The 13,030-nt window shown below is 31.5% G+C and overlaps 2 protein-coding genes across 2 annotated transcripts; one reads left to right on the top strand and one right to left on the bottom strand.

The window, feature by feature from the left end:
- Positions 1 to 286: 286 nt before the first annotated feature.
- LOC140958853 (RING-H2 finger protein ATL16-like) lies at positions 287 to 1,087 on the bottom strand. The gene has a single exon (XM_073416427.1). It carries the CDS (start codon positions 1,085 to 1,087, stop codon positions 287 to 289), a length of 801 nt encoding a protein of 266 aa, XP_073272528.1.
- Positions 1,088 to 11,917: 10,830 nt separating this feature from the next.
- On the top strand, positions 11,918 to 12,618 carry LOC140958678 (ethylene-response factor C3-like). Its single transcript, XM_073416214.1, has one exon. The coding sequence runs from the start codon at positions 11,968 to 11,970 to the stop codon at positions 12,496 to 12,498; it is 531 nt and encodes a 176-aa protein (XP_073272315.1). The 5' UTR covers positions 11,918 to 11,967; the 3' UTR covers positions 12,499 to 12,618.
- Positions 12,619 to 13,030: the final 412 nt, after the last annotated feature.

Genomic DNA, 13,030 nt, shown 5'->3' with positions numbered 1-13,030 from the left:
ATGAATTTAGTTAACTTGATACAGAATATATTTAAAATTCACTTTTTGTTTAGGCAAAAATGAGAAAATTTGAAATACATCGTCTCAAAAATTCTCATAACAGTGTTATTGCAACGAGTAAAGAAAATTATCTGGTAAAGTATTATGATCATGCTGTAATTAATAGTAAGTCGGCTAAAACTGAACAAGAAGAATTGTCTTTCTTGATCTTCTTCCCTGTCCGAATGAAAATAACAGTCTACTATCACTACTGCTACTAATTTCTTCGTTGCTTCGCTATGCGATGTTACCTCTCGAATTGTGAGTGAACACAGGCATCCGCGAGAGAATCCATGGATAAAGATCGTCTGATGGGCGGAACAGAAAATTCTCCATATTTCTTTCTTGCATCTATGCCTTCATCTCCCATCTCGTGATAGGTTCTTGATTTCTTGAGTTTCTCCATCTGCTGCTGTTCCAAGTTTCTTGAAGAATGGCTACTAGTTGAATCACTTATTTCTTGATCCCTGTCTGTTCCATCTGCTCTACTCACTTCAATCACTACAAAATCTTCTTGACTTGAATAATTTGGAGCCAAAATTTTCTCGAACCTATATCCGTTCATGCAAGAAATGGTTGACCTGCATAAAGGGCAGTTGGAATTACTCTGTAACCATACATCAATGCAATCCAAATGAAATGCATGGCTGCATTTTGGAAGGATTGTTAGCATTTCATCATCTTGAAATTCATTTAAGCACACCACACATTTCAAGAAACTGCTGCTTTCTTGGTCATTCTTGATGTACAGAAAAGCAGGAAGTTCTTGAGTCAGAAACTCATCGATGCCTCTCAAGTAGACCGGGACTTGATCTTCGTGTCCCGGTGCTCGATTGCCGGAGACATGGCTCGAAGAGTTGTGCCGCCGTTGACATCTAAGGTAGCATTTGGTGGCAAAAAAGTAGTAGGTGAGTGACAAGAAAGCTGTGGCGGAGATGGCTAATACTGCAATAGCAAAGATTGCAAATCCATTGTCCGGATTACTTGAAGGAGATTGATGGGATAAAGATCTTTGAGGATTGTAAGTAAAATTTTCAAATGTGGCCATAGGGAGGAAAGAACTTGGGTGAGAATTTTCGGAGTTATTTGATTTTAAGGGAATTAAAGAAACAATACGTGGCGAATTATCGACGAAATTCAAAGTCAATCTTATTTAAAATTGACTTACATCAAAATTAAAATTTAAATTTAAATCAATTGGGGTGATTCTCGGTTGAGGAAGGCTTGTAAGTTGCACGTACGATGTGGGTCTATAGAGAAAATTTTTCTTTTTCTTTCATGTTTTAACAAAATAACAGTGTTTGATGCTGCGACACGATAATTGTCCTGACTAAAAAGAACGATCAAGTAGTTGTGCTATTATACGATTTCCGTAACAATTTTTGACAAAACGACAAACGATCGTTCTTATATTTAATAAAACATTCATTTATAAAAAGTTCTACCGCACATTTGTCCAATATTTTTTTTAAATAGTTAAAAAGTAAGATTTTATAAATTTAACGTTTCACCTTGGAAGACGAATTCTTATATATTTAACAATTTTATTTTATTTATGTACCATAATAAACTCGTAATAGGGTAAAATTGATTAGGTCAAATCAAATTTTCGATTTTTACATATTATTATTTTTACTGAAATTTATCTCAACAAAATTAATAATATTAATTGGGTGTGCGTGTCCATTGATGTTAACCTGATTGGAACAAAGAAAAATACCGACCAACTCAAGCTTAAATATAATAATAATACTATCGTTCATCCAACGTTAAATGAAGCTTGACTTGTGGTGGCTTATGTAGAATTGAAAGGTCGAAACCATAAAATTCAATTTTTTTTTTTAAAAAAAAAACCAACCAAGAGCCATTTTTTCCTTCTTTCTTCATCTTCATCTTCATCTTCATCTTCTACTTCTTTCTTTCATTTTTTTTTTTGAATTTTGCATTAAAAATTTGAATTTTTTAATATAAATAATTTCGATAAGTCTAGTATAGTTTCCCTGCTTAACGTCTCCTATGGATAGGTGTTTCATATTTTATAATTACTTTAAAGAATCGGTCGCTCGATTAAATGAATTCTTTATTTCATTTAGTTATCTTATAATCTTTTGAATATTCATTCATTACTTAAAATAAGATATAAATTAATATTATTAATATTATATATTATATTATAATATTGTAAATATAAATGCGTGACTCATGACTCATTTGGTATGCGTCATTAGAGTAACTATTTTGGTATGATCGATCACATCAAAAATCTTTTTAATTTTGTTCCGAAAGAGATGTTATTTTGCAAACTCTCAGAAGGGTCGGAAACCTGCATTTTGCGGGATTGTTTTGCTCAATCACTTTCATTGATTTTGTGCGTTGGTTGTTTTTCTCAATCATGGATCCATATGAGATTGCTCGATTGGTCGAGGAGATAAAGCATTCTACACCAAGACCAAACGAAACCCTAACCCTAAATGTGACAGAAACACGAATTGGTAAATGCCCCGTATTTTCCTAGCAACATGGTGGGTGTCGATATATTCGTATGTGAGTTCAATTCCCACCGAGATCGGAAGGGGACTGTTACGGATGGTCCCTGGATTTTTTTTCGTAATCTAGTGATCTTTAAGGAACGACTTGGTTGGCAAAACCCTAATTCCATGTACTCGAGGAGATTAATAATATCTACCATTGGCTCTCATGCAAGAGGACCTTTTAACCAAAGTGGGACGACAGATAGGCTGTGTAGAGGAATTGGATGCGGGTGATAATTGTGCTTTCTTGGTACGGTACCATTTGCTAGAATCCGGTTACGCATAAATGTTACGCAACCTTTGACGAAATTTATGTGAATCAATACCGTGGGTGAGGTGGAAGATATATTGTAATGCTTTTTATGAGCTCTTACCGGATTTTTGCTGTGCTTGTGGGAGTGAGTATGCTATCCGAGACTGTGTTGATGAAAAGACTGAAAAGGTTAAACTTGCATTTGAGGTTTGGCTACGGGCTTCAACATATCTCGGAGGCAGAAGGGAAAGTCACTCTAGCGAGCCAAAATCTGAGCCTCCTCAGAATGATGAACCTTCGACAGAAGGAGGTGAGGATCATGAAAATCCAGGCGTGGAAAATCTGGATTCTGCGAGCCAAGCGGCGATCATTGATGATTATGTATAGCCCCACTTTGGGTGGTCTGGATGCACATAAACAAAGGCACGCAGTCCAGGTTCTTCTCAGACACTCGCATGGATTGCCAGTTCTCTCCCACATCTTAGCTTCAAAATATAGAGATTGTCTCTCTTATTCATAACACAATACCGCCACCGGATGTGACACGGGAAAAAAATGCATACAATTGGCTGGGCAATTGAAATTCTAAACGCCGGGGCATCATAACAGTGGAAGCGTCAGGCGAGTGAAATGGGTCGAGATCGGGCTATGGACATGATGTCACACATAATTACGATTGCAAAGAGACGTCCAAATACTACTGATGATGACACTACTTCTCAGGAATACACTAGTCCAATTAAAAAGCGGGAAAAAGTAAGTAGTGCAGATATCGTTTTTGATGAACTAACGACGATGGTTGCTTTAGAACCCTGCTGATCACAATAAATCTCCTAATTTGGAATGCTCAGGGGCTTCGGAACCCACGAGCATTCTGAGAACTCCGGCGCCTCGTCGCTGAAAAGGTCCCAACTTTCTTATTTTTGAGTGACTAAAATGGGAGAGTCGAACTGAAGATTATGGAAAAATATTTTGGTTTTTTCTAGCTCTTTAATGGTCGATCATGTTGGTGTATTATTTTCTCGCACCCAACATGAAGTCAGTATAAAATTTTAATTTTAGATATTCAAAAATTTGCTTGGGTGTCCTATGATTCTAAATCAATTCATAGGACATTTATCGAATGTTACCTTTAGCGTTTAACGTTTGACTCAAACTATTTCAGATTTTAAGAGGAGATAGTTTTTCTTGTATCTTCTTACGAACAATGAACTGGATTCGTCGCTATTCAATATCCAACAATTAGGTCCATGATTGAAAGATATGTTCCTCTTCTAGATCACATTGAAATATAGAAACAATTTGCTTCAAAAATCAATAGTCGTAAAGTGGTGGCAATATCATCGTTGCACCGTCGCCGGTTTTTATAAAACCGTTGTCTTTTGCTTAAAAAGCATACTACGACAACGGTTTTAACTAAAACCGTTGTTAAAAAGCATACGACAACGATTTTAGTAAAAATCATTGTCGTATGTGCGTTGTTGATTTGTATTTTTCTTGTAGTGTGCTCATATATAACAAACTACTCAATATTCAAATGACCATAGGCCAAACAGTTGGAAATCTCACTCAGTTCTCTAGAAGTCATGTTTCAGGCCAGTTCGGTTAGTTTGGATGTTATCTATGTTAACTGGTTGTCAAAATATCCAACTAGAATTCGCGGGTACAACAAACGCATATATATTGATCAATTATACTATGTCGAGCATATCTCTCTCGTATAAATTTGGATTTGAGTGATTATTAATGCTACGCAAAATAAGATAAAGACTGCAACTTTCTTGTTCACCATTTTACTCGGAAATCAACGAATCAAGAGATATAATCACCGGACCAGACAACAAAACTTTCAGCCGTTCATCGAACTGTTTTTTGAGCAGTTCTAGTATTTCGAGAATATCTCTCTTATATAAAATCAAAATTGATTTATTCTTGATTATATGGAAAGTAAGAGAAAAGGAAACAACTTTTAGACATTTTACCCAAAAATTGACGAATCAAAGATTGTAACCAAGATAAGAGACCAGCTAGACTTGACTCAAAATCCAGCAGCTTAAAATCAAGCCACTCAAATCCAACCGAACCGATCCGGAAGTCAAGCCGCTCAAATAAGACCGGACTGCTCCAAAATTACAGCATCTCAAATTTGATCAGACCACTACAAATATGATCGTTCTAATATCAAAACAATATAGAACTTTTTTAAACGATCATATTCTTATATGTAATGTCTATATCATTTTTGGAGGAAATAAACACAATATTTTGAAGATAAAACAACAAGTTTTGATGAGGATTCAAAGCATAAGCAGCCTATATAAAATAAAAACAAGCTAGAATAATAGCAAGCCCAATAATGAAAGTCCCTTATGTGTGAGGATGCATTTGAGAGTATATACACTATAATAGATTAATGTCCTCACATACACAATCACTCACACAAAAAAGACTTGAGCTTTAAGAATAGTTGAATGATAGCCTACACACAAAGACATTAAAGATTGTGTTTGTAGTCTTGACATAATAAACTTTAAATATTATGAGGATTGTGATGTTCCGGCCTATAATTGAGAGTGTGCTAGGAGTTTTAATTAGGCAAGAGATAAGTCCTAATTCAAAATGAGTTTGTATAAAAGATTTTATAAATCAAAATCTTCTGGTGAATCTTTATTAAGTGGAAGAAGAGATGACGTATGAGTTTTATATCCAAACATCAATAAAAAAATTTTTGTCTCTTGCTTTATTGTATGTAATTATTGCTACTGTTTTTAAGATGCGTTATTGAAGTATTTTATGTGTCTTTCAAATACCAAAATATTGCATACCAAATATTTGTTAAAATGCTTCAACCAAACCATTTTTATTATTTCAACTTGCATATTTAAAATGTTTTACAAAATGATTAATTGGTTTTTAGAATGATTATTTTGAGTTTCTTTTGCTTGGTTTTAGAACCAAACTAAATTTAATTTCTCGACGACCGATTCATTTTTTAACATATCAAGAACGAGCTATTGTAGCTCTTTTAATCTCAAAATATTTTAAAGTGTGTATTCACTACACTCTAAACAGATTCTCGATCCTAATAAGTGGTATCAGAACAAGTTCTCTTGAAAGATCATTTAAACTGATTTTTACCTTTAAAATACGAATTTTCAGTTTTTTCTAACATATACATGTACAAGTTGAATTTTCGGACAGCTTGCAGCAACCTCAAGAAAATGAAATAAATCTTTGATCGAGTATAAAATGAGAAATTGTTTTTTGCATTGCAAACTAAAGGATCACGTCGGTATAAAATTTGCAACCTGATCATGCTCGAGGAAAAACAGTTTATTCGTTAAAGTTGGACCATGTGTGCTGTGGCAGAAAACAGGGCATGAACAAAAATTGGTGTTTTTGTCAAGAAGCTAAATGATGTTGTAATCGTCAAGGAAAAGACAAATATATTTTAATTTCAGTCACATTTCATGAAGAAAACTCAATACACTCAGTCTAATATTTTAATATTCATTTATAAAAAAAAAACTTGAGTTTGATGCCAACACGATATTCTACCTTGTGCTAACATTACTTTGTGCCCATTTATGATTGTACTTAGTGTTTAATAAGATAATCTCTTAGGTATAGTTTGGTACAATGGATAAGAGAGTGATTGATAAATAATCCTCCTTATCCCACGTTTGGTACCTTTTTAAAAAGCCCATGATAATACTATGAGCTCGTGATAAATAATTTTATACAATGATAAAATATCCCTTTCATGAGATGTGATAATTTTAATTTAATGATAAAAACACCACAAATGACTTAATTGCCCTCAATATATAAAAATCTTAAACTTTATCGTTCTCTCATTTCACCGCCCCATCAAATATATATATATATATATATATATATATATAAATATGATAATTATATAAATGAACTCGAGATAATTATATAAATGATTTTTATATATCTCAATAAAATTATTAGTATCACTCGATTAACCTTAAAAATTGATATTTGATTTCACTCAAATCAATGGCTCAATTATCATATTATATAATAAATAAAATTAGGAAAAAATAAATAAATCATGCAAGCACTGTCGACGCATGAACATATAAGAAATATGAACTCAAGTAACAATTTTGAAATTATAAAATTTATTATGATAAGGTTAATTTTGTCATTACAATCTAATATATAAATTTAATCACTCTTATTAAAATCATACCAAACATTAAATATAATACCTTACATCTTATTTATCATTAACTTATCTTTATATTATATATCACATGTTTATCCTATCATGTGTACAAACTATGCCTAAATGTCTAATGAATATTTGAGTTGTCAAATAAAACTTGATTTTGTTTTACTTGGAATTTTGAATTAATATTCTCTATACTTGGTGAATCTTGATTACTCAACTTGATGTATCTATGAGTCAAATATATTTCAATGTGAGTTGAGATTGCATATTTTGTGCTATTATTTCTGCATTGCATATTTTGAAAATATTTACATTAGTTAGCCACCCTATACTTTTATCAATTTCAAAATTTCAAAAATAATTATAATTTTAAGAGATATATTGAATTTAAATCTTGAGGGGAGTAAAAAATTGTGGTTAATTTATTTTAAAATCAATATTTTTTATTCACACTAAAAATGAGAGAAATGTGTTAAATAAAATTCTTTTTATCTAAGTTTTGTGATCATTAAAAAAGAGGAGATTGTTGGATTGTGAAAATACTAGCAATCTCGATTTCGATGATAGCAAAAATTGTTTAAGTATTTCTAATATTTCTAATATATTTACCCAAGTGTGAAGTTGTTACGCCAAGTTGGAAGCTAAAACTCGAATTTCGCAAACGTCTAGACTCTGGAGAGCTTAGTATTTCAATGATATCTTATAACTCCATGTAAACTATCGATGGGTGAAACAAATGAATAGAAAACTCAATGTTCTACAAGTCATATTTCAGACCAGTCGGCCTAGTTAAGATGTTATCTAGGCGAAATAACAATTGTAAGATCAAGCTGGAAGTCGTGGATACAACAAACGACTGTATTTGACCAGCTCTGGCATTTTACTCATTTCTCACAAACCACTTATTCAAATGATCAGAGGCCATTGGAAATCTAACTCAATTCTCTTTAAGTCATATTTCGGGCCGATCGGGTTAGTTTGGATGTTATCTATAATAACCGGATGTCGCAATGTCTAGCTGGAAGTTAAAACAACTAACAGATAAATAAGAGCAGTTCCTGTATTTCGAGTATACTTATCCTATATGAACTTGGATTTAAGTGATTCTGATGCTATGCAAAGCTAAGATAAATGGCTAAAATTTTTTATGTCTATCACATTGCATAGGAATCGACAAATCAAGAGATCATATAATCACTATATCGGACTACAAAACTTCTAGCTATTCATTGGATTGTTTTTTAGCAGTACAGTAATTCGAGCATATCTCTCTCATATAAAATCAAAATCGAGTGATTTTTGATTTTGTGGAAATTTAAAAAAAAAGACTACAACTTTTATGTTTATCACTTTGCCCAAAAAATTTATAAATCAAGAGTTATAACTAAGAGAAAAGACCATCTAGATGGACAAAAGCTAGAATGAGAGCAAGCTCAAGAAAGAAAGTCTAAATAGATATATATTAGCTTAATGTGAGTTTTTCCCTTGTGTGTGAGGATGAATTTGAGAGACATTATAATGAATTACTTTCCTCGCACACGTAATCACTCACACAAAAGAGAGTTGAGCTTCAATAATAGTTGAGTGATAGTCTTCACACAAAGACATTAAAGATTACGTTTGTAGTCTTGACAAAAGAGAAGTCAACTTGCATATTTTCACATGCTTTACGAAATGATTAATTGGGCATTAAAGAGATTATTTTGAGTTTCTTTCGCTTGATTTGAAAATCAAACTCGATTTATTTCTCGATGCTCCGTTCATTTCTAACATTTAAAGAACTAGTTATTATAGCTCTTTTAATCACAAAATATTTTAAAGTGTTTATTCACTCTCTCTAAACACATCTCCGATCCTAACAACATTACTATTAATCGACATTTTTTTTCTATTTTTAGATTATTTAGTATTGAATTCAGAATAAAAAAAATATCATATACATATATATCTATTACTTTTACAAGTTTAGAGAATGAAAACTCATTTTATCAAATAATTCTTGTAATCGTCTATTAATTTATTTGACAAAATTACTTCTTTAATTTTGATATTCGGGGAAAGAGTTCGATTGAAAATATAAGATGATGCAAAATGATTGATTTGATTTCATTTGATGGTGGAAAATACCAAAAAAATAATTGAACGATGGAGAGTGTCGAATTGACTTATTAAAAGGTGAAAGTTGAATATAGAAAAAATAATAATTCGAATTTGAGAAATCAAGATTGCTCTCGCTTGCCAATCAGAAAGGTACACATGTTTTTTTTTAATTCCCTAAATGGATTCTAAAATTATAATTATTAATTATATGGTTCTAATGTCATTATCATTACCAAAAAATATATGGTTACTTATAATTGAATTGTAAATTAGAATAAGGAAATTGTTGCTTTATAAACTATATTAAGTGTCTATTTTGATAAACTAGTCAAAAAAATACAATTGATTATGCAAGAAATATTATAATCATAGTTAAATGTTAGTTATTAATTATGTTAATTTTGGTAAAAATACTAAAATATTTAATCACATTAGATTAACTTACTAAGTAAAAAATTTAACATATTTTAAATGTTATCACCACCATTATACTATCTGCTTATTTAAAAGAGGAATCCCACCTGCTTTGGTTGAATATTATCAAAAGAAGAAACCTCGAAATTGAAAGAGAATTAAAAATGAAACTGAAGACTGGGAGTCAAAATAAAGGATTCGAAACAGAGAATTTCGAGGAAATTCCTGAAGTAAATAAAGAGAATTTTCTAGAATTTAATTACCCTAATCAAATATGAGAAAAAAATTTAAGTAATATTTACTTCAAATATATTATGAAAATATTACTAGTTCATGCTACAAAAAATTTAAGCAAATTTTTATTTTTAGAATTTCGAAGTTTTTTCTCGAGCCCGTCAAAAAATAAAAGCTACATCCAAATAAGAAATTAAATACTTCAGAAGATATATAGAAGACAAAATTAAATATCGTGTCAAATTAGTGATCTTTAAGTTATAGCAGACGAATTTCCAGAAGAAATATTGAAAAGTTTTAAGCCAAAAATAATCAGACCAGAGGAGTCTAAGATAGCATAGTTTTTTGACCAATTTTTTTTTATATAAAAATCTAGGAATGCATGCATAATTTACATGGATTATTGGAGGATACAAGAAAAGATGGATTTGAGTTTGTGGGTCAGGCAAATTTGAAATGTGAAGTAGTTTAAGACTGGTGTTAAAATGTTGACTGGTTAGAGTTTATCCTTAAGATCATATAAAATTTTACATATATTGATAAGAAAATTTCATGATATCCCAATGTCCTTATCCTAAGACTGTATTAAGAATGAATATTTATCGATACAAGTGAGACTTTATTGATAAAAAAAATAGCACTTAAATGCAGTCTTGAGACAATGATATAAGTATATCTCATTAAACATAGTCATATGGTTGTCCATAGTTTTGATTTTGAGATAAATATTTTATTTGAAATAGTATTTGAGATATGTAATTAAAATGATACTCATATAAATCTATGACAGATAGATGAATTTGAAATACATAAATTTCGGTTATAGTTTTATTGTAAACAATGAAATGTTATATCAAATATTAAATGTATATCTTACTTATTTACAGAAAGTAGAATGTATTTTAAATGACATTATTATTAAGTGAATTTGACCTTAGTTAACATGAAACACTACATAAACATGTACTGATGGATTTGAAGTTCTAAATATTGTTTCTCTAAGATAACAACAATATTTTTGAGATTGTGTTTGGATTGATGAATTTAAATATATGGATTTCGAATATATTTTTGTTGATGAGAGAAATAAAACCATAAACTTCAAATATACACCTTATAATTTTATATATTATTTAATGTTAATTATGATGGATTTCATGCTAATCCAATAAAGATGTTATTTGAAATTCATTTTAATTAGTATTAATAATGTGTAAATAAGTAAAGTGCGAATTTAAGATTTAATTTATAGTTTCATTGTAAATAATAAAACTATAATCGAAATGGATTTCAAATTCATATCCTCAAGCACAGGCTGAATATATTTAAAATCCATATATTTGAAATTCATCAATCAAAGTGTAGCCTAATTTGACATCGAGTTTATTTTAAATTCACTTCAATTTTATTCGTCCAAATAATTCAATGAATTTAAAATCAATAATCTCAAATCAATCGGTCCAAACATAATTTAATCATTTAATTGGATTTTATGATATATGTTGGAACTCAATGAGCGTTTGTCTTGTTTTTTTTTTTTTTTTTTTTTTTTTTTTTATTTTTGGATGATGATATTTTTACGAATATTTAAATAAAAAGATAATTACAAATTTGCAAGAGATATCATATCAACTGTAATTAAAGGGTATTTTTAATTTCATAAATGAATTTTAGTCATATATATTTTAATTTTAAATAATTTTAGTATTTTTTTAATCAAAAGTGATTATTTGACATTGCATCGTAAGAACATCACATTGGTGCAGGTTAATGATGTCACGGACGTGTTATAACGTCAAAGAATAAAATAAAATAGTTATGAACGTGTATTCGATTTGGTGTAATATGTAAACCTCTGATCAGTGATCAGAAATTCGATTTTTCTTGTCAACACTTTTTCGACCGAGTTTATCGTACAAAACTTACAAACTATTGTGTTAGCCTGAAGACTACAAAAGTTATTGTGTTAACTAATTAATCTATTTAGTCCACGTAAAAAATAGTATGGGTTACGATTCTCATGTCATAAAAAATAATAATAAAATAAATAAAGGGTTAACATTCCAATGCAACTATTTTTGGGACCTAATCTTTAAAACCCGAAAATACCCCCAAATTATAAGGAACACTCCATTTGTATATAATGTCCCCTAGATGTTTACTCCAATTAATCCACGTTCAGAGCTCAAACAATGGATTCCCAATCCTCATCCTCATTGGAATCTCCGACCATTTCCAGTTCCCTCCCTTTCAATTTCAACGATTCAGAAGACATGCTTCTGTACACAGTCTTAGCAGAAGGCGGCGATTCGAAGTCCAAATCCTCAGAAGAGGAGGTGAATCCGGACGATAAAGTCGGTAACCGCAAGGAGAAGAAGAAGGCTTACCGAGGCGTTAGGCGGCGGCCGTGGGGGAAGTACGCGGCGGAGATACGCGACTCTACTCGGAACGGAGTGCGAGTCTGGCTGGGAACGTTCGACAGCGCGGAGGATGCCGCCCTGGCGTACGATCAAGCCGCATTGATGTTAAGAGGCGGCGCGGCGTTGCTCAACTTCCCGGCGGAGAAGGTGAAGGATTCTCTGTGGGAGCTGGAGCAGGGGTTGGCGGCCGGGTGCTCGCCGGTGATCGCGTTGAAGCAGAAGCATTCGTTGAGGAATAAGCGCGTGAGGAAAGAGAGAAAGAAGGAGACGGTGGTGCTGTTGGAGGATTTGGGGATCGAGTAGTAGGAAGCACTTTTCAGCTGCTCTTCACCGTTAGATTAGAATCACGGTGAATTGGACAATTAGCGATTCATAATTGTTACATATTATCAATACATTATACATATTAATGAATTTCATTAAAAAAAAAATCTATATAATAGAATTGATTGAAATATGGTACATAAGCATACTTCATCAACATTTAATTAATCAGGCGGTGTAACATTGGATTTTTAAGAAATTAAGTCGTGGGTTTGGGTCAGAATTTTGAACAGAGTAGGTCTATTGTGATACGATCTCACGAATCTTTATCTGTGAGACGGATCAATCCTACCGATATTCACAATAAAAAATAATATTCTTGATATAAAAAATAATATTTTTTCATGAATGATCCAAATTAGATATTTGTCTCATAAAATACGACTCGTAAAACCGTTTCATACAAGTTTTTGTCTTCTGAAAAAGTGTCAGACATTCTTTACTTAAATTTTTTTTAAGGATCTTGAAATCTTCGGTAATGACAAGTGAATCCTATAACAAGATTGATGAT

This window comes from Primulina huaijiensis, chromosome 15 (assembly GCF_012295235.1).
Source record: "Primulina huaijiensis isolate GDHJ02 chromosome 15, ASM1229523v2, whole genome shotgun sequence".
In the NCBI taxonomy this organism is placed as follows: Eukaryota; Viridiplantae; Streptophyta; class Magnoliopsida; order Lamiales; family Gesneriaceae; genus Primulina; species Primulina huaijiensis.
Note: the sequence above shows the minus strand (reverse complement) of the source record. Positions and strands in the feature narration are given on the sequence as shown.